Consider the following 23,258-nt stretch of genomic DNA (forward strand, 5'->3'; position numbering starts at 1 on the left):
ATTACTCTTTAATTGATAATAAGTTGATCCCATCTGTCCATTCTTGTGACTATTACAGTATAATGATTTCAGATCATGCCCCAGTCACCCTGTCTATAATTCTTCCTGGTTCCCCACAAATAAATAAGCATTGGTGTTTTAATTCGACCTTACTGTCAGATAATGATTTTGTAAAATTTATGGAGGACCAGATAATTTTTTTCCTAAGTACTAACATATCATCTGAAACTTCAAGTCTGGTTGTTTGGGATGCTATGAAAACATACCTAACGGGTCAAATAATTTCATACTCTGCGAATTTGAAAAGAAGGACCTATAAAGAGCAATTAGATCTGGTCAATCAGAATCAAAGAAACAGACCAACTATATGCCCAAACCAAAAATTCAGAGCCGAATAAGAAACGAGTGGAACTTCAAACTAAGTTTGACCTTATTTCCACTCACCCAATTGAACACTAACTTTTGGAAAGTAAGAGCTGGTTTTATATTCATGGTGATAAATCCGGTAAATTTTTAGTCAACTAAGAAGCTTCAAAGCTAAACAACACAAGAATTCGAATGGGAAATGGGAACATTACGTTGAATCACTCTGAAATCAATGACACATTCAGTAATTTTTGTTCCCGACTTTATACTTCTGAATCTTTAACATTTCCGCTGAGAATTTCTTAAATAGTCTAAATATTCCTACGCTTTCTCCTGATCTCAAAGCAAAACTGAATGAGCTAATATCACTAAAGGAAATATCCTCAGCCATTTTTATTCAACAGACCGGTAAATCTTCTGGACCTGATGGGTTCTCTGTAGAATTCTATAAATCATTTTCCGCATTGCTTTCACCTCAACTAACCTTGGTTTTATCTGACTCATTTCAACAAGGTAAGTTGCCAGCATCATTTAATGAGGCATGTATCATTCTTTTAGCGAAAAAAGGCAAAGATCCAACAGAGTGTTCTTTGTATAGGCCAATCTCTTTGCTAAATGTTCATGTTAAAATTTTGGCTAAAGTTTTGGCCTGTAGATTGGAGAATAATTCTACCTTTAATTGTTTCTGAAGACCAAACTGGTTTTATTAAAAATCGTCTCCCTTTTTTTAAATATACAACATTTATTTAATATGTTATACTCACATTCAGCTGGGGTTCCTGAATGTGTCATTACTTTAGATGCAGAGAAAACGTTTGATCGGATGGAGTGGAAATATCTCTTTGCGGTTTTAGAAAAATTTGATCTTGGACAAAGCTTTATTACGTGGATTAAATTGTTATACTCCCATCATACTGCCTCTGTTTTGACTAACTCTCAGCAATCTCAACCTTTCAATCTTAAATGTGGCACCCAGCAAGGGTGCCCTTTAAGTCCCTTACTTTTTGATCTGGCCATAGAGCCATTGGCGATTGCGTTTTGTGGTTGCGCTGATCTGATAGGGATTTGGAAGGGGGGGTGTTGAGCACGAAGTCTCTCTTCATGCTGATGATCTTTTACTTTTTATATCAAATTCGACTAGCTCCCTACCTTCAATGTTTTCACTCCTTAACAAACTTAGCCAATTTTCCGGATACAAACTTAATTTACATAAGAGTGAACTCTTTCCAATAAACAGAGAAGCACAAATGTTAGAGTTTCACAACCTCCCTTTTAAAGTAGTGAATAATCAATTTACTTACCTTGGCATTATAGTAACAAGGAACTATAAGCGTCTTTTTGGAGAAAATTTTGCTAATCTCTTAAATCATATATTAAACAGTCTAGTACAGTGGTCACCCCTGTCCATGTCCTTGATGGGTCATATTAATGTCGTTAAAATGTACATCCTTCCTAAATTTTTATATTTATTTCAATCTTTACCAATTTTTATTTCTAAAGCTTTTTTCAACTTGTTAGACTCAATTATTTTATCCTATATATGGAAGGGCAAACATTCCCGATTAAATAAAACTCACCTTGAAAAATCTAAAAGTGTAGGGGGTACGGCCTTGTCCGATTTCAGTTTATATTACTGGGCAGCTAACATATGCTCTTATCTTTTGGTCTTAATTTCATAATCAGTCTGACTGCCTAATATAGGTGGCAATGGAGTTGAACTCTAATAAGAATTTCTCTATCTCTGCACTTCCCCGCCATCTGCCCAAACCAATTGTTAACCCTGTTATCAGGCACACTTTGAGAATATGGGCTCAGTTTAGAAAGTATAATGGTCTTCACGGTTTCTCTCTCTCCAGTCCTATCTTGCACATCTCTTTCAGCCTTCTATGCATGATTTAACATTTCAAGTCTGGCACAGAAAGGGCATTAGGTGCTTTGAAGATCTTTTTATAGTCAATCGTTTTGCATCTTTTGAACAATTGTCTGTAAAGTTCAACCTACCCAACACTCACTTATTTAGATATCTCCAAATTAGACATTTCATAAACCCTTTAATCTCAAACTTCCCTGAGGTACCTGATAAAAATGTTGTTGACTTGTTTCTTCACATGAATTGATTTTGTAAAGGCTTAATTTCTACTATTCGAGATAAGTTAGTGACTTTGAGGCAAGCTCCCCTTGACAAAATTAGAATTGCCTGAGAGCAAGATTTAAATTGTTCTTTGTCCGATGATGTACAGGATTCAATTCTCAAGTCAGTTAATTCAACTTCTTTATGTGCTCGCCATTGCCTGTTACAGTTTAAGCTTGTACACAGTGGTCATATGTCTAAAACTAAATTATCACGTATCTATCCAGCCAAGTTGCGACAAGTGTAAAGGGGGCGAGGCCTCCCTTATTCATATGTATTGGACATGCCCTGGCTTGAAGAAATACTGGAGAGATGTCATTCTAACTTTATCCCACATACTTAATTACTATTTGGAACCTAATCCTCTGATTGCTCTTTTCGGCACCTAGGGAGAGGATGACACGTATCTGAGTCCGACTAAACGTGGTGTCCTGTCTTTTGCCTCTCTTTTGGCCAGGTGCGCAGTCCTTCTTAGGTGAAGAGATACTTCCCCACCCACTCATGCTCAATGGCTCAAAGATATTATGTCCTGTTTAGACCTTGAAAAGATTCATTATTCACTCCTTAATTCGGACATAAAGTTCCAAAGGGTGTGGGGACCTTTTCTTGAATAGTCATAATTCCCACTTAGATTAAAGGTCCATCCTTTTTTTCCCTTCTGCATATAAATCCCTTACTTCCAAGCTTCTTTGTGTTAAGACTTATGGTTTTTGATGTGTAAACATACTATAGTACAGGTAGTAGGCAATATACCTTCTGTTTATAAATAGAGCTTTGTGGAGATAAAAGTTCTGTTTAACTTTTCTATATCTTGTAGGGCTGGCTTGGAGTTGGGCAATGGGTGGGTGGGGTGGTAACTAACTATATATGATTCTACCATGGGTGCTTTTTTTAAAAACTGTTATGAATTGTACATTTGATACCTTTGATTTGCATTGTACGAACTTCTTGTTTTTTTTCATTGTAAAAACTAGTAAAATATTTTTAAAAAATGTAGTGTCCCATTAACCACTGAGCAGGCATACTCCTGATTATGTTCTGAACAGATCACCAGACCAATGAAAAGGATTTACAAGTACGCCTGGAATAAATAATCATATGATCCTGCTGTCAGTCATGCCTTTAAAAGGTCTGGCATCACATGGTCCAATCAAATTAACTCTCACTGTACAACAAATCTGACCAAGGTCATATCAACCTTCAGGTTAACAGTTGTAAATTCTGTACTGCCCTCCAAAATACAACACAAGTTTTTCAGAAAATATCTAACAATGTTGGTAAGTATCACTGAATTTTAAATATATTGGGTTTAAGATTTCTATTAAGTTCTCACATTAGTATGCAATGGTAATATTTATTCAAAGTTGAACATTGTTCATGAATACCTTAAAATATACTACCATGTTTTTAGAAGTAAATCTCCTTCTCCAGAGCCATTTCTGTACTTGGTAAGCAAGTGCAATTAATTTAAAATTAATGCAGCATAATCATTAAGTTGTTTGATAACCTCCTACTAGTCACTATTCAACAAACCCACTTCAAAAGATCAATCTAAAACAGATCAATTGCCATGTTTTAGACCCATCAGTCCCCTGTAGATAGGATAAGAAAATATCAGGATATAGTGGCGTAAAGGAGACTTGTTTCAAAGATTCTTCAGTAAAGAGGACCAAATTGTAAACAAGATATTTTAGCATTATTCTGTAATACCAGAACCTAAGCACCAAAGAGCAATTGGTTTGCATGCCTGAGTCACAGGCAGAAAACCTTAGTGTTAATGGATATGCCAATTAACTGCATTAATTTCAAATCTAAACAACAGCATAAAACCTATAAAAAGTTCAGAACAAGCAACAATTGATCAAGTTCTGGAAAGTGAAATTAAATCCTGAAATGCTTTTTCTCCGCAAAACATCCACAAAAACAGAGAAGTGCCCCAAAGAATGAACGATAGGTAAATGTGAGAACCCCATAATTTGCTCCCAGCTCCCCCCCCCGTGTGTAAGCAGCAGTGAGCAATGATCCCCCTCCCCCACCAAAGACACAGACCAAAGTGACCCCAAAGGCTTTGCACTTCATCTAAATTCGACAACCTATAGGTTCACTCTCTCCCTGGCAAGGGAGAGGGAGATGTCCCCATTTTCACAGCGAGCAGGAGACATAACAACCCACTGGTTTACGATCTTAAAAGTCCGTTTCGTCACTTTTTTTGAGCTGCGGAAACTAACTCAGCCTGACACCCCAAAGTCTTTCCACCATCTATAAAGCCTGTTTGATAGGCACTCTATTTATCATGTTAAGCACTCACTTTCTCCAATTAATACAACACATAGCTGCGACTTTGCCAATTATAAAATGCTGCAATTAAGGTGACCATGACAGCACCTCCCAACTTATGACATTTACCGTCAAGATAGTCAAGTGATTAAGGCACAGGTCCCCTTCCAAGTCACATGCCATCCTGCTTTATTGATCTTTCATAATTAGCGAGCCTAAATCCTCAAACATAGCACTTTGGGGATACTTTCAGCAGAAACTACAATGCTTCAAGGCAGCTTCACCACCATTTTCTCAGGGCCAAAGAAGATGGGGCTATAAAAACTGGACTGTAGGTGACATTCAGATTATTAAAAAGGTTAAAAAACTCAAAATATGAGACAATTCAATAAAAGTAGACACAGGGGAAATAAATACATCCAGCAGTAACAGTAGTGTAAAATCATTCTTAGGTTTTATCTACAAGTAAACAGGATACAGACACACATGCAAGACTGTCGCTTGGCGTGATGTGACCAGTTCAACCAAGAACAAACGAAGCAATAACTCACAAAACATTAGCACCCCCTACCAATACACAATACCATCTGCTACAATACCTCTCTTACGCTATCCTGCAGAGCACTTGTTTTCATGATGTCCTTAAGTTCTCTGTACTTTAAAAAACACATCTGCTCAGAAACCTAGTGCTAACTCTGCTATGACAGGAATCACTGTGCAGGAAACCTAGTGTGAATGAATCACTGCCCTCTGCTGGTGTTCCCTCAGGAATGAATCACCACCTGCAAGAGCTGCTTTGATCACAAGACATGGAAGGCAGAATTAGGCTATTCGGCCCACCAAGTCTGCTCCGCCATTCAAACACAGCTGATTATTTTCCTTCTCAACCCTATTCTCCTCCTTTCTCCCTGTAACCTTTGATGTCCTTACTATTCAACCTTTGCTTTAAATATACCCCATGACTTGGTCTCAACAGCCATCTTTGGCAATGAACTTCACAGATTCACCGTCGCCTGGCTAAAGAAATTCCTTTTGATCTCTGTTCTAAAGGGACATTCAGAGAATTTGCCCTTTGGTCCTGAACTCTCCCACTATTGAAAACATCCTCTTCATATTTAGTCTATACAGACCTTTCAATATTCAATAGGTTTCAATGAAATCCTTCCCCCCCCCCCCCCCCCCCAGTGAGTACAGGTGCAGAGCTCCTCATATGTTAGCCATTTCAAATCCTGGGATCATTCTCGGAAATCTCCTCTGGACCTTTTCTAATGCTTTTCTACATCCTTCCTTATATATAGGGCCCAAAATTGTTCAGAAAACACCTAACGTGGTCTGACCTTTATACCTCAGGATTACATCCTTGTTTTTATATACTTGCCCTCTTGGAATAAATGCTAACATTGCATTTGCTTTCCTTACTACCAACTCAACCTACCAAGTTACCTTTTTGGGAACCCTGCACTAGGACTCAAGTCCCTTTGCACCTCCAAATCTTAAATTAATTTCCCATTTAGAAAACAATCTACAACTTTATTCCTCTATCAAACGCATGACTCTACACTTTCCTACATTTCCTTCTGTCGGGATCCAGCACCAATCTTGAGTCCTGACATAAGACTCAATGTCAATGAGACTGCTTTGTCAAGTACCTTCGCTCTGAATGCCACAATAGGCTTGATTTCCAGGCGGCCACCTATTTTAATTCTGCTTCCTATTTCGATACATTGGTCCGTGGCCTCCTCTATTGTCACAATGAGGCCAATCTTAGGTTGGAGAAGCAACACCTTATATTCCTTCTGGGTAGCTTCAAATCCTTGCGACACATACATTAATTTCTGTAACTTCCGACAATTTCCGCCCCTTCTCCCTTCTCTCTATTTCCATTCCCCATTCTAGCTTGCCTCTTACCCCTTCCCTTCTCAATTCCCTTTAGTCCCCCTCTTCCTTTCATTTATCCTATTGATAAATGAAATTTATACACCTTATGTATAAATTTAAAAAAATATAAAATTTATAAATCTTGTGTATAAATTTATACAATTTATACACAATGATAAATACAGCTCCCAACGTATTACTCCATCCCCTTTCCCTCACCCATATTCCCCCTTATCTGGGTTAACCTATCGCCTACCAGCGTGTATGCCTTCCTCTCCCCCTGCCTTCTTATTCTGGGTTCAGCAAGGGAGATGAGGCTGAGTACAGGGCTACTGTGAGAAACTTTGTCACATGGTGTGAGCAGAATCATCTGTAGCTTAATGTGAAAAAGACTAAGGAGCTGGTGGTGGACCTGAGGAGGGCTAAGGCACCAGTGACCCGTTTCCATCCAAGGGGTCAGTGTGGACATAGTGAAGGATTACAAATACCTGGGGATACAAATGGACAATAAACTGGACTGGTCAAAGAACACTGAGGCTGTCTACAAGAAAGGTCAGAGCCATCTCTATTTCCTGAGGTCCTTTAACATCTGCCGGATGATGCTGAGGATGTTCTACAAGGCTGTGGTGGCCAGTGCTATCATGTTTGCTGTTGTGTGCTGGGGCAGCAGGCTGACGGTAGCAGACACCAACAGAATCAACAAACTCATTCGTAAGGCCAGTGATGTTGTGGGGGTGGGACTGGACTCCCTGACGGTGGTGTCTGAAAAGAGGATGCTGTCCAAGTTGCATGCCATCTTGGACAATGACTCCCATCCACTCCATAATGTACTGGTTAGGCACAGGAGTACATTCAGCCAGAGACTCATTCCACCAAGATTTTGCACTGAGCGTCATAGGAAGTCATTCCTACCTGCGGCCATCAAACTTTACAACTCCTCCCTCGGAGTGTCAGACACCCTGAGCCAATAGGCTGGTCCTGGACTTATTTCTACTTGGCATGATTAACTCATTATTATTTAATTATTTATGGTTTTATATTGCTATATGTCTTCACTATTCTTGGTTGGTGCGGCTGTAACGAAACCCAATTTCCCTCGTGATCAATAAAGTATGTCTGTCTGTCTGTTTTCCCTTCCTTTCCGGTCCTGATGAAGGGGCTTGGCCTGAAACATTGACTATTTACTCCCCTCCCTAGCTCCTCCACATTTTATGCATTGCTCTGAATTTCCTGTATCTGCAGAATCTCCTGTATTTATATCTCAAAAACAAAATGATAAATGATAACTGTGATGAAGTGTGTTTAAGAGGTTGGTCATGAAGAATATCAACTCCTGCCTGATGAGTGACTTGGATCTGCTCCAGTTTGCCTACCATAACAGGTTAACTTCATTGGCTCTTCACTCCACTCTGGAACATCTGGACAATGAAGATGCTTCATTGACTACAGCTGAGTATTCAACACTATCATCCTCTTGAAACTAATCAATAAGCTCCAAGACCTAGGCCTCAATACCTCCCTGTGCAACAGAATCCTCAATTTCCTTACTTGCCTATCCCAGTCAGTACCGATTAGCAACAACATCCCCTCCACAATCACCATCAGCACAGGTTCACTCCAAGGCTGTGTGCTTAGCCCCATGCTCTACTTGTTTTCTACCTGCGATTGTGTGGCTAAGTACAACTCCAATGTCATATTTAAGTTTGCTGAGGACACCACTGTTGCTGGCCAAATCAAAGGGGATGACAAGTTGACATATAGGAGGGAGATTGAAAATCTGGTTGAATGATGCCGTAACAACAACTACTCCTTTAATGTCAGAAAACTAAAGAGCTGATTATTGACTACAGGAGGAAGAAGCTGGAGGTCCATGAGCCAGTCCTCATTAGCTGATCGGAGGTAGAGAGGGTCAGTAACTTTAAATTCCTTGGCGTTACCATATCAGAGGATCTGTCTTGGCACCAGCACCCAATGCCATTACAAAGAAGGCAAGACAACGCCTCTACTTTCTAGAAGTTTGTGTAGATTTGACATATCTAAAACTTTAATAAATTTCTATAGATGCACAGTGAAGAATATCCTGCCTGGTTGCATGGCCTGGTACAGTAACACCAATGCCAAGGAACAAAAAAGTCTACAGAAAATGGTGGCTGGAGCCCAGTCTATCACAGGCAAAGCCCTCCCCCATCATTGAACACATTGACAAAGAGCAGTGTCACAAGAAAGCAACATCTATTATCAAGGACTCCATCACACAGGCCATGCCCTCTTCTCACTACAACCATTGAGAAGCTGGTACAAAGGCCACCAGGTTCAGGAACAGTTTGTACCCTATATCCATCAGGCTTCTGAACCAGCGTGGATATCATTACTTCACTCAGCTCAATGTTGAACTGACTCCACAACCTACAGGCTCACTTTCAAGGACTCTACAACTCACGTTCTCAGTATTATTTATTTACTTTTTTATTATTTGTACTATGTGTCTTCTTTTGCACATTGCTTGTTCAGTCTTTGTTATAGTTTTCCACAAATTATATTGTATTTCTTTGTTTTCCTGTAAATGCCCACAAGAAAATGAATTTCAAGGTAGCATATGGTGATATATATGTACTTGGATAATAAATTTACTTTTAACTTTTTCCCTGAAATTTTTTCCTCACAGACGTCGTCTGACTTGCTAAGTGTTTGCAATACTTTCTTCTTTACGCTGTAATCTGCAGCTCAGTGGATCAAGCAGCATCTGAGCAGGCATAAGATGCAAATTTAATTATGCCAAGATCATGCAGAGGGAAGAAAGATTGCCAGTATACAGCCATGTGGGAAAGGAGTAGGAGGAAGGTGGGTGGTGATGATGTGGATGGACAGAGGACAGAAGTGGATATCTAGAACCAGATGGAAAGGGGATGATAGGCAGATGGAGCTCTTATTTAATACCAGGAAGTGTTGTGCACCTGCTGAAAATTTTCAAACATTCCAACTTCACTATCACTAAATTAAGCAGTAAACTCACCAAGTTCTCTCTTTCAATTCTCTCCTGCTCCCTCTGTCTGTTCAGAGTACTGTGGTAGACTCGGACTGTAGTAGCTGCTATTTTCTTTGGTTTGTTGACTGTTGGTCTTGTGGCTTTTCGAGTTAGTTCTTCTAGCAATCTCTGATTTTCACGATCAATCCGCTTTGCTTCCTCATTACTGAAAGTGTAGTTTTTTCTTCGCCTTTGTTCTGGAAAATCAGAAACTATTTTTCACAGTTCTTTCTTTTCTAAATGCATCATAGCTGAAAATATATCGTGTTTTTAATTAGCTTAATTTAACCAATTAAAGCTTTAACGCAAGTAGTCTTGCATAAACATAAAAGCAATCAAATGCAAAATTGGATGTTTAAAGTGTATTTTAGGTAGAATTTTACTAAAATGTAATGATGCAGATAAATACCTTTGTAGTTAGGGTGTTTTAAATACAGATGGACTGAAGAAATTTCACATGTAAACCCACACAACTAAATAGAATAAAGACTATGGATTCTGACCGTAAAAATCTACAAAGAAATTGGAAAAAATATTTTAACTAGGATAAATCCCGGATTAGCATATTTGAGTGTGCTCTATAATTCACATTAAGATCACAGTTTATTCTCTATTTGGTCAATTTACATGGCTGGCCTCCATATCCCCTAGTTTCTTAGTAGCTACATATCCATCAATCTCAGTCAGGAATATACTCAAGTTTTCAAAATTCAAGAGCGATCCAAAGAATCACAACACTCTTAAGAAAAATTCTCGTATCAGTCTCAATTGTGTCTTAATCCTCAGACTATATCCTAGTTCTAGATTCTCCAGTTTAATAAAGCAGACTCTTAGCATTAATTCCTCTCAGAACTTTGCATATTTCTATGTGATCACCTCTTTTTCTTGCAATTTTAGGATGTGCTGGATAATCTACTTATATTCTTTTATTTTCACATTAGTTGAGTTGATAACAGTGAGAACAGAAGTTACATTACGAACCTCGCATGAAATAAGGCACATAAATTAAGCGATTTTTTTCCCTCTACTTTAAGGATGCTGATACTATTATATATTCAGTGATTGCACAATTAATTTATACTTGTGTAGCCTATTGATTTGGTAATGCCCCCTTCTCATTGTTACTGTCAGAAAGTAGGTACAGAAGCCTGAAGGCACACACTCTCAGTGATTCAGGAACAGCTTCTTCCCCTCTGCTATCCACTTTCTAACTGGACATTGGACCCATGAATGCTATCTCCCTGTTTTTAAAATTTATTTGGTTTTGCACTATTAATTTTAACTTAACTCTTTAATTAACATTACTGTAATTCAGTTTTAATTTCTATAATTATCATGTATTGCACTGTACTGCTGCTGCAAAGTTAACAAATATCACAAAATATGCTGATGATATTAAACCTTGATTCTGATGGAAACTCAGTACAGGACAAATTTTATTGGGATTCAGCCTGGTTCTGAGCTGTGAAAGCATAACTGTCTCAGAAGTGAACAATGATGGATGCTTCCAGTAACACATACTGAATTTCAATGTTTTACTTTGCCAGAAGCTTATTTTCATTTATTTAGTGCTGAACCATTGCATAGCCCATGCAATCTAATTTCTAGGCTTACATATCCAGCTACGTCTTAGACATAGCAGAATCAGGCCATTCAGCCCATCGAGTCTGCTCCACCATTCCATTATGGCTGATCTTGGATCTCATTCAACCCCATACACCTGCCTTCTTGCCATATCCTTTGATGCCCTGGCCAATCATGAAATCATCAACTTCCCCTTTAAATATACCCACGGACTTGACCTCCACCGCAATCTGTGACAGAGCATTCCACAGACTTACTACTCTCTGACGAAAAAATGTCCTCATTACCTCTGTTCTAAAAGGTCGCCCCTCAATTTTGAGGATGTGCCCCTAGTTCTGGATACCCCCACAAGAAACCTCTCCACATCCACCTTATCTAGTCCATTCAGTATCTGGTAGGTTTAAATGAGATTCCCCTGCATTTTTCTAAATTCCAGTGAGTACACACCCAAAGCGCCAAATGCTCCTCACATGTTAACTCCTTCATTAACCTCCTCTGGACTCTCTCCAATGACAACACATCCTTTCTGAGATATGGGGCTCAAAACTGTTGACAATATTCCAAGTGCAGCCCAACTAGCATCTGAAAAAGCCTCAGCATTATCTCATTGCTTTTATATTCTTCCATGCCTTTACATAAAAAGGGATCATTAGTAGCTAGGCTCTTCAAATGAGGGAGATTGGGGACAAAGATAACTGGACAAAATACAAATCAACTTCAGCTAACTATTCAAAGTCAATGTTATACTGAATCACTATCTTGCTTAACAGCCGAATTGACTATTATACAGTAGTATGTTCTTCTGCTTCACGGGCAGAGAGGAAGAGTTTGGTGCATAGACTAAGGTGCTTCAATAGTCAAGTATTTCTACTTCTACAGTAAAACAATAGAATTTAGTGCAATTTAGGAAGCTGAGTATAGTTAGTTACAATTTTTGACTTCCTTCCCCTCCTTCCATCTTATTCTGGCTTCTTCCCCCTTCCTTTCTGTCTGAAATGTTGACTGTTTATTACTTTCCATAGATGCTGTGTTGCTCCAGATTTTAAACACCTGCAAAATTTCTTGTGTTTGAGTTTTTTTCTGCAGTGTCTGTTGATCAGCAGAGATGTAACTCTGATGAGTTAAAATATAAATTAAGTCATTTAGTTCCAACACAAATCTGTTGTTACTGCAGGAGAAAAGTTTAAGTGCAGTATATATGCACATTCTACATATCCTACTATCCACTCAAACAATTATTATTTCTGCAGCTGGAATGATCTAATAACTGCAACAGAATGACTGCAATTTGCACCTCACAAAATGGGGGGAAAATCACCTTTCAACAACTGGTTCAAGTCAGTGGCATCATTGGGTATTTTTTGGCCACGTCTTTGATTGGATCTCTTGGATTCCAGAGAGCTTGCCGTTGAGCTGGGTTTGCAAGGCTTAGCTTCCCTCGGGTGCTTTTGCCTCCGTGCATTTTGCATCCCTTCATCAAAATTCAACGGGTCCAGACTGATGTAGATTGCCTGGCCGACGTTTTCTTGCTTTTTGTTGGTCTTGTGCTTCGGTTCTACACGTTGGTCATTCGAGTGAATGGGGCTGCACCCTGGGCTGGAGAGCGGAGTCACGTCGGTCACGGTACCCTCTGTGTCTTCAGGCTGTTTCCTGGTCCGGCACAATTCCTGGCTGCGGCCTTTCCTTGTCTTCGTTGAAGGCCTATTTCTCCATTGAGAAGTGGGAAACGACGAAGGGCGCTTCTCAGGCAAAGAGGGCGATGCGCGGCCCGAAACGGAGATGCCGATGTCCGAATCGCAGTTCGATGCTGGATCTGACAGAGCATCCTCACTGCCCCTACGTAGCCAGCGGCTGGCCGGCACAGTCCTGGGGCTTGTGCTACGGTCACGATCGGAGCTGCTGCTCCTACTGTCGCTGGGATAGTTGGGGCTCTTCGTGCGGAAGCGGGTGAACTCCCCGCGAGAAGATGCCGACGACGAGGAACGGGAGACCGAGGTGGCAGAGGACGAGGCGGAGGGAGATGCCGCACTCGCCGAGGAATCCACGTTGAATGGCCTTGTTACCGTCCCCTCTCCCGCACCGCTGGGAGACCGCTGCCCCTCGTCGCCGTCGCGGCTCTGCCGCCCACCCCGTTCTCCTTCCCCCTCGCAGTCACTGTCGAAGAAGGAGTGATCAACCTCACCGTCCAAAGCTGCATCGCTATCCATCGGCACGCGGTAATGCTACCCCACGGTCCTCACAATCTGAGCCCACCACGTCACGGGAACCCCGTCACTCACACCTGCACACCGCTCCGGTATAGCCCCTCTGATCTCTGCTGCTCCCTCTTCGGTCACTCCCTGACCCTCCCTTCCTTCCTTCACTTCATACGACCCTCACAGTCATTCACCACAGTCCCACTGACCCTCGGAAACTAATTCCACTCCTTCGTTAGTCACCTTTCCTTCCCAACCCCCTAATATTTACCCTCACCCACTCCCTCGACCCCGAGTGTGAGGCCAAGCCCCCGTTATCTTTCGTTTTCCATTTTTTCCCCGCAGTTGTTTGCTTTTGCCTCGGTTTCTCAGGAGCGTTACTAACGATGTCACTTCCGTTTCCGCCGTGCTTCGCTGCTGTTGTCCCTCCGGCTCACCCGCTCCATGGAGAATGGTTCCAGTGGTTTGATGCTGACCGAAGGGAAATGGACCGCAGGAATTTTAAAGAACACTAACCGGACTCGGCTTTCTCAGCCATGTGGCCCCTCCAATCTATTTCCACGCACAAATTCTCCTCGGAAATGTTTCTAGCTCTCGGGAATGGGTTGTATGCCCATTCTGTTGGGAAAGTTTGTAAATATTGTTACGTTTACTCTGTACTGAAGGAGTGAAGAATTCTTTGAAGGAAACTGCACACCGAAGACTGAGCTGAGTGTGACTGAACCCTAAGGATGGCAGCGTTTATTCCGTTGTGTTTTTTCTCAGAAATTCGTTATCTCTGAAGTCGACTTCAGAACCGAAGACAATTTCCTGCTCGTACTTTACGCCTTCAAAGCAAGTAAGCACGCCAGTCACTGGAAATACTCGGCAGGGCAGGCAGCATCTGTGATTCGAGAAAATATATTAACACTTTAGATCAGAATTGGGAAGAAATTAGCTTGTTTTAAATGGCGGTGGGGGGGGGGGAAGGGATGGAAGAGTGTATCTGACAGGATGAACAAGAGACCAAATAAAGCTGCACTCCGTTCTGGAAAGTCACGTCCAACTACATCTACAAGCCACTTCTTGGCTCGGCACAAGTCCCATACAAGGAATGGTGTTCCATCTGAAATGTTAACTGTTTCGTTTCCGATAGATGTGGCCTGACCTGCTTAGTGTTTCCAGCAATTTTTGTATTTTTTTAAAAATTGGAGACTAGGACAGTTAGAAGTGACGATAATAGTTGATAAAAGGCAGCGCAGTTGTCTGAAGGACGTGAAAGGGGATGAATTATAATTGAGAGGGAATAATCAATTATAGAACTGTGATAAAGACATTGCAGTTGCTGGAATCTGAAATTGAAATACTTAGCAGCATCTGCAGTGAAAAAACTTGGAGTTAAAGATTACATTAGAAGTAGGAACAGTAGGCCATTCAGTACATTTGAGTTTTCTGTGTCACTGATATTCATGGTTGATTTTCTACTTCAGCAGCTTGATAACTGACCCTCCCTGGCTCATAGAAAATTTTAAAAAAATTACCAGTCTTTGAGTGAAGAAATATCTCCCCAATTTACTCCTAAATTGCCTAACCATCATTTTGATCCTGCAAACCCTAGTTCCACACTTCTTAGTAAGAGAAACATCCTCCTCTTCTTTATCCTTCACCTTGCTGTTGTCCACACACTCAGCTTGCTTAGGTCCCCTCTTTGTGTTGTCCCCACTATTCTCCATCCAAATTAGTTTCAATCCATTAGCACATTTAAAAATATTATTTTTGATTACCTCAGCTCAAGTCAAGTCAAATCACTTTTATTGTCATTTCAACCATAACTGCTGTTACAGTGCACAGGAAAAACAAAACAATATTCCTCCAGGACCATGGTGCTACATGAAACAACACAAAACTACATTAGACTTCAGACCTACACAGGACTACATAAAGTGCATAAAACAGTGCAAGACAGTAGAATAGTTAATAAATAAGACAATAAACACAGTAAAGGGCAAATTACAATATAATAATAATGTAAATGTAAACAATGTTTTAGCAGGAATTGAGAAAGAAATGAGCAAAAATTGCAAAGGGAGTGAAGTGGTGTTCAGTTGAATATATATGTGTGTGTGTGTAAGTTGGTGTCAGACTTGACTCTGAGAATTGGGGAGTCTAATGGCTTGGGGGAAGAAACTGTTGATGATGTTATTTGTGAATTGCTGGGGCACAAGCATCAATCTCAGCAGTACCCAATTAACAACAGCTTGCCAATTTAAGAAATACTCTTGATGAGGACTCTTGAAACATTGGCTGGTTATTCCTCTCTGTAGATGCTGCCTGACTTGTTCCAGCATTTTCTGTGTGTTGCTCTTAATTTCCAGCATCTGCAGAATCTCTTGTGTCTGAGAAAGGTTTGTTTATTTTTACTGTGTGTTAACATAAGAGCATAAGAAATTGGAGCAGGAGTTGGCCATCTGGCCCGTCGAGCCTGCTCTGCAATTCAATAAGATCATGGCTGATCTGGTCATGGACTCATCTCCACTTCTTGCCTTTTCCCCATAACCTTTAATTCCCCTACTATGCAGAAATCTATCCAACCTTGTCTTAAATATATTTACTGAGGTAGCCTCCAGTGCTTCATTGGTCAGAGAATTCTACAGATTCACCACTCTCTGGGAAAAGCAGTTCCTCCTAATCTCTGTCCTAAATCTACTCCGCCGAATCTTGAGGCTATGTCCCCTAGTTCTAGTCTCACCCTACCAGTGGAAACAACTTTCCTGCCTCTATCTTATCTTGCCCTTTTATAATTTTATGTTTATATAAGATTTCACATCCTTCTGAATTCTAGCGAGTACAGTCCCAGGCAAATCAATCTCTCCTCATAGTCTAACCCCCTCGTCTCTGGAATCAACCTGGTGAACCTCCAAGACCAGTACATCCTTTTTCAAGTAAGATCAGAACTGCACACAGTACTCCAGGTGCAGCCTCACCGGTACCCTGTACAGTTGCAGTATAACCTCCCTGCTGTTAAATTCAATCCCTCTAGCAATGAAGGCCAACACTCTGTTTGCCTGCTGCACCTGCAAACCAATCTTTTGTGATTCATGCACAAGCACTCCCAAGTCCCTCTGCACAGCAGCAAGCTGCATTTCTTTTTACCATTTAAATAATAATCTTTCATTTTTCCTTTCAAAGTGGATGACTTTGCATTTACCAACATTGTACTCCATCTGCCAGACCCTTGCCCACTCACCTAACCTATCTATTTCTCTCTAGACTCACCATATCTTCTGCACAATTTGCTTTTTCATTCAATTTAGTATCATCAGCAAACTTAGGTACATGACACTTGGTCCCCTCTTCCAGATCGTTCATGTATATTGTAACCAACTCTCAATCCGTATTACTATTTTATCCCAAGTTTCAAACTTGTTCACCAAACCTCTGAAAGCCTTTTGAAAATCCACAGATTCATCCTCATCTACTCAACTAGAAATGACTTTGACAAGTCATATTATATTTAGATTAGATTAGATTATGAGGACACTCAGTCCTCATTTATTGTCATTTAGAAATGCATGCATGCATTAAGAAATGATACAATGTTCCTCCAGAGTGATATCACAAAAAAACAGGACAAACCAAAGACTAACACTGACAAAACCACATAATTATAACATAAAGTTACAGCAGTGCAAAGCAATACCATAATTTGATAAAGAACAGTTCATGGGCACGGTTTTAAAAAAAGTCTCAAGTCCTGATCGATTCTGATAGTCTCCGATATCAGGCAGCAAAAAGGGAGAAACTCTCCCTGTCATAAACTTCCAGTCACCGACAACTGTTGCATTGGAAGCACCCGACCACAGCAGACTCTGAGTACGTCCGAAAACTTCGAGCCTCCGACCAGCTGCTCCGATACAGCCTCCCGAGCACCATCCTCTGCCGAGCGCCTTCGACCTCGTCCCGGCCGCCGAAATAAGCAAAGCCGAGGTCTCGGAGGCCTTCTCCTCCGGAGATTCTGGACCGCACAGTAGCAGCGGCAGCGAAGCGGGCATTTCAGAAGTTTCTCCAGATGTTCCTCCACGCTCTCACGTCTGTCTCCATCAAATCAGAATTGTGCACGGATCCCTACTTAACACATAACAGATATCATTTCACCGGAGAGGCTGCGCGCACTGTGTCACGCTGCCATCTTCCCCTCCCTCCTATTTCAACTATCTAGATATCACAACCTTTGCAGCCACCAGTATTAAGTTAACCAGTCAGTGGTAACAGGAACTAGGAAGAGTTCAGAATCTACAGGGAGTTAAGGAGTAGAACAGAGACCTGAGCCATGAAGGTAAGAAGAAATCAGAGTAGAACATTATGTGCATTTATGGCTTTTTGTATATATACTAAATAAGTGTGCAATTGAAACTACAGTGGTAAATACATGCATTTAATATAATATGTGTTAATCTTACCTATATTAAGGTTAGCTTCCAATATTGATCTTGCCATTAAGGAAATTAGGGAATGAGTAAATTTATAACTGTTTGTGGTAAATATTTAACATATCAAATTGTGCAATTAACTGACTGCTAATATAATTTAACATGTGGCAATTAGTTTACTTGAATTTGTCTTTATCATGGAAAACAACACAGTTTTTATGAGTTGAAGAGTACTTTTAAGATCATATGCGACAGCTTTTGATGCCCTATTGTACCAACTGCTGCTGCCATTGCATATTGATTGAAATAAAGGATGTTTTGTGGGTAAATCTATCCTTGTTACTTAACTGAGCAACCAACAATACAAACCAGCCCACAGGAAGTACACACGTGGAATATTTTCAGAGCTACACCCTCATGTTCCACTTACAATAACTTCATTTAAATTGCCTTCTCTGACAAATTGACTGCAATGGGAGTGAGGCCATCAGCCAGCCAGCAAGGATTGTTTGATAGGACATGATTCAGAGTGTATGGGAACCTCTTCACACCTCGATCCTTGGAACATGCTGCAGTCTTCAGTTATTACTATTCTGTTATATGCATAATGCACACAGCACGGGTCCTGATGAAGGGTCTCAGCACGAAACATCAACTGTACTCTTTTCTATAGATGCTGCCTGGCCTGCTGAGTTCCTCCAGCATTTTGTGTGTGTTGCACACAACAATTGTAAACTATACCTGAAAGGTATGCTTATCCAAGCTGGAATGCAAGTTCAAATAATCCAGGAATCACCTGAAATTCCATACAGTTCAGGCTGGACATCTACAGTCCCTGGTTGTTAGTCAGATGACGGATAGTGTCTTTAGTTTGCAAAGAAATAGGATGGTTTGGGAAGTAGATAGATAGATAGATACTTTATTCATCCCCATGGGGAAATTCAACATTTTTTCCAATGTCCCATACACTTATTGTAGCAAAACTAATTACATACAATACTTAACTCAGTCAAAATATGATATGCATCTAAAATCACCCTCTCAAAAAGCATTAATAATAGCTTTTAAAAAGTTCTTAAGTAGTTTACTTAAATACATTGAGTCCTAACCCCGGCACTTTAACATATCTTACTCCTGGCGGTTGAATTGTAAAGCCGAATGGCATTGGGGAGTATTGATCTCTTCATCCTGTCTGAGGAGCATTGCATCGATAGCAACCTGTCGCTGAAACTGCTTCTCTGTCTCTGGATGGGTGCTATGTAGAGGATGTTCAGGGTTTTCCATAATTGACCGTAGCCTACTCAGCGCCCTTCGCTCTGCTACCGATGTTATACTCTCCAGTACTTTGCCCACGACAGAGCCCGCCTTCCTTACCAGCTTATTAAGACGTGAGGCGTCCCTCTTCTTAATGCTGCCTCCCCAACACGCCACCACAAAGAAGAGGGCGCTCTCCACAACTGACCTATAGAACATCTCACTACAAACATTGAATGACGCCGACCTTCTAAGGAAGTACAGTCGACTCTGTGCCTTCCTGCACAAGGCATCTGTGTTGGCAGTCCAGTCTAGCTTCTCGTCTAACTGTACTCCCAGTTACTTGTAGGTCTTAACCTGCTCCACACATTCTCCATTAATGATCACTGGCTCCATAAGAGGCCTAGATCTCCTAAAGTCCACCACGATCTCCTTGGTCTTGGTGATATTGAGACGCAGGTAGTTTGAGTTGCACCATATCACAAAGTCCTGTATCAGTTTCCTATACTCTTCCTCCTGTCCATTCCTGACACACCCCACTATGGCCGTGTCATCAGCGAACTTCTGCACATGGCAGGACTCCGAGTTATATTGGAAGTCTGATGTGTACAGGGTGAACAGGACCGGAGAGAGCATGGTCCCCTGCGGCGCTCCTGTGCTGCTGACCACCGTGTCAGACCTACAGTCTCCCAACCGCACATACTGAGGTCTATCTGTCAAGTAGTCCACTATCCAATCCACCATGTGAGAGTCTACTCCCATCTCTGTTAGTTTGTGCCTTAAGATCTTGGATCAAGGCAAGAATTGACAGATTGGACGATAGGTGTCCTTTGTGAACATCATTCCTCCCTTGTTCAGCTCTCCAAGTTATATGCTTAGTCCTTTACCCTTAATTTTCATATTTATTTTTGAAATATTATTCTGTAAACAACTTTTGATCTTGTGCTTCATCAGAAATATGACCTGACGAAGGGTCTCGGCCCAAAACATCGACAGCGCTTCTCCCTATAGATGCTGCCTGGCCTGCTGTGTTCTACCAGCATCTTGTGTGTGTTGTTGTTTGAATTTCCAGCATCTGCAGATTTCCTCGTGTTTGCAATATAAACCTCCTGTACTTTTATCATAGAGAACATTACAGTTGTTACGAACCCCGTAACTGGGTTACTTACCAGCAAAGATAGAGACGTCCATTGGAGTCTGATGATACTATTTTTAACAGTATTTATTAGTAAAAATACACAAAAATAATATCAGTGCAAATATACAGATAATATACGTCGTCAATACTAAACCTAAAAGTGCAGGTATAATAATAATCAATAAGAAACAAGCTCTATCGTTGTCTAGGGGATAATGAATTGTCTGATGAAATCTAAAGTTCCTTTCAGTTCATACAGGCTGCAGCCGTTGTTTGTTTGTCGCTGTGTTGCAATTGTTGGAGAGAGAGAGAGAGAGAAAGAGAAAAACTTGCTGACTTTCCTTGGTACGGTCTTGATCTGTATCCGTCCTTTAGCTAGACCGTTCCGTGGAGGACTCGCCACCCAGGCAAGGATGGACACACACACAAGCCCCCCACCGGTCTCATACGTTTCTCCTGGTGTGTCTTGAGGGGTGTTCCCCAGACCCGTCTTTTATCCTCACTCACGGGGTCTCAGATGTCAATCAGGTTGGGATGATGCAATCCCTCAACCAGACCACTCTGGTTGTCCCCTGAGGGGTTTCAATGAACAGTACAGTACTCAATACACAATTCCTTCTCCAAGAGACAATAGCAGTAATCAGTGGTTTTGTTCTGCTTTGTTAGGAGAAGTTGTATATTTTGCGTCTCTCTATAACAACTGCCTTTGCTGGGATCCTGCGACTCTCTCATTATTGACATGATGTGTATCTCTCTCATTTCCTGGGTCTCAGACCCGAAACAATAGCGATCTTGCGATTCTCAAAAAGGAGGGGGTGACTTTGCACCCTTCGGCCCCTCAGAGTTGCTCCACATTCATAACACAGTGCAGTACTGACCTATCAGGCCATGATATTGTGCAATATAAACCTACTCTATCATCAATCTAACCCTTCCCTCCTACCGAGCCCATAACCTTTCATTTGTGTGGAATGGTAGCATAGCAGCTAGCATTACAGTGCCAGTAACCCAAATTTAATTTCACTGCTATCTGTAAGGAGTTCTTCCCATGACCGTGTGGCTTTCCTCCGGGTGCTCTGCTTTCAATTAGCTTTTGGCGACGAGCAAGTTTTAAACAAACCGGAGACGAGTACCTATCTGTTGAAGCATAGTGAGGCATTCGAGTTTAAAAAAAGTCAGATGCTGGAGTTATAAAAAAAGGTAGAAAACAAAAAAATCACAGGTTCATAAACAGTAAGTATCAGATGATAATCATAAATAAAAAAGAGCATAAGTAGCTGGCCATATTGAAAAGATAGACATGTTCGACTGCACAAAGGATAATTGCTCTATGTGGAATGAATTGAGCAGTATTTTGAAGCAAATGAAATAGCCAAAGAGAAATTAATGCCAGTTTTGCTGAGTGCATTGGGATTAAAGGCATACAGTTTGCTTCTAATTTGGTCTACTCCAACCAAACCAGCCAAAATGAGTTTTGCTGATATCATCATAATAATGCAGGAACATTTAGAACCAAAACCATTGTTGATTTCAGAATGTTTTACATTTCATAAGAGGAATCAAAAGGAAGAGGAATCCATTTCTGCATACATGGCTAAATTGAAGAGATTGTCTGAGCATTGTCAATTTGGTAATAGACCTAATGATGCACTGAGAGTCTTAGTTTGTGGAATCTTACAAGAAAGCATACAAAAACAGATTGAAGCACAAACAGATAACAAAAGCACAACTTACATTTAAAACAGCAGTTGAAATAACTATCAGTGGAAAAAGCAGACAGAGACACATTTGAGTTGCAGTCAGGAAGAAAGTGAGTGTGAACAAAATTGCAACATTTAAACAGAACCCAGCCTGGCTGAACAAATTGTGTTACTATTGACCAATGCAGATTGAAAATTACAGTAAGTGCCACAATGAAGGACATGTACAAGGAGCATGTTGGGCAGACAAAAATAAATGGACTGCACAGAGAAGAGATAAAGATAACAAGTCAAATTGCAGTTTCAAAAAGATCACTAATCAAAGTTCAAAGAGTATTTATTATTAAAGTATGTACATTATATACTATATGAAACCTTAGGAGTTATCGCCTTACAAGCAGCCATGAAATAAAGAAGCCCAATTGAACCCATTAAAAAAGACCAACAAATGCTTAATGTGCAAAAAAAGAAGAAATTGTGCAAACAATAAAAAATAAATAACACTCAGAACTAAAATTCACAGAAGTAAGTTCACAGCTGTGAAGCCTCTCACAGACAATCCAGGAGCCCATTAGTGCAGGCCACAGCCTCAGATCAAGGCAGAGATGAGTAAACCTTGCAGAACGGTGAGCTGAATTCCAGCCCATCCCTCACCTCCAGCCCCATCACCCTGACCTTTTCAATCTCTCCTCATTCTTCGCTCTTGGGCCCAGGCCCCCCTGCCTCAACTCTGCCTCACCTTGGACCTGTGCTTCAAATTGTCTCCAAGTCTACTCCAGCAATGGCCATACATTGGCTGTTATTGATGAAAAGTCTGATAATGATGAGAGGTGACACAAGAGTTGGGAGCTTTGAGATTTACAATATGAAAGCTAACAATAGACAATCAAACACGAGGAAATCTGCAGATGCTGGAAATTCAAACAACAACACACACAAAATGCTGGTGGAACACAGCAGGACAGGCAGCATCTAAAAGGAGAAGCACTGTCGATGTTTCGGGCCGAGACCCTTTGTCAGGACTAACTGAAAGGAAAGATAGTAAGAGATTTGAAAGTAGTGGGAGGAGGGGAAAATGCAAAATGATAGGAGAAGACCGGAGGAGGTGGGATGCAGCTAAGAGCTGGAAAGGTGATTGGTGAAAGTGATACAGAGCTGGAGAAGGGAAAGGATCATGGGACGGGAGGCCTCAGGAGAAAGAAAGGAGGGGGTGGAAGCAATCAATCAATAGACAATCAATATGGTTTACAGCAGAAATGAACAGCAAATTAATTAAAATGGAATTAGACACTGGCTTGGCT

The 23,258-nt window shown here is 40.9% G+C and overlaps 2 protein-coding genes across 2 annotated transcripts in view; one reads left to right on the plus strand and one right to left on the minus strand.

Moving 5' to 3' along the window:
• Positions 1-13,721, minus strand: part of cfap97 (cilia and flagella associated protein 97) — a 42,204-nt gene extending 28,483 nt beyond the window's left edge. Inside the window, exons 1-2 of the mRNA XM_073048144.1 lie at positions 12,580-13,721; positions 9,666-9,874 (exon numbers count right to left, since the gene is read on the minus strand). Coding sequence (XP_072904245.1) covers positions 9,666-9,874; positions 12,580-13,468 — 1,098 coding nt within the window. The 5' untranslated portion in view covers positions 13,469-13,721. The remainder of the gene's footprint in view (positions 1-9,665; positions 9,875-12,579) is intronic.
• A 142-nt stretch (positions 13,722-13,863) lies between these two features.
• snx25 (sorting nexin 25) overlaps positions 13,864-23,258 on the plus strand; it is a 277,191-nt gene continuing 267,796 nt past the window's right edge. The window contains exon 1 of the mRNA XM_073048142.1: positions 13,864-14,294. The gene's annotated coding sequence lies outside the window, so the exon portion shown is untranslated. The remainder of the gene's footprint in view (positions 14,295-23,258) is intronic.

This window comes from Hemitrygon akajei, chromosome 6 (assembly GCF_048418815.1).
Source record: "Hemitrygon akajei chromosome 6, sHemAka1.3, whole genome shotgun sequence".
Taxonomy (NCBI): domain Eukaryota; kingdom Metazoa; phylum Chordata; class Chondrichthyes; order Myliobatiformes; family Dasyatidae; genus Hemitrygon; species Hemitrygon akajei.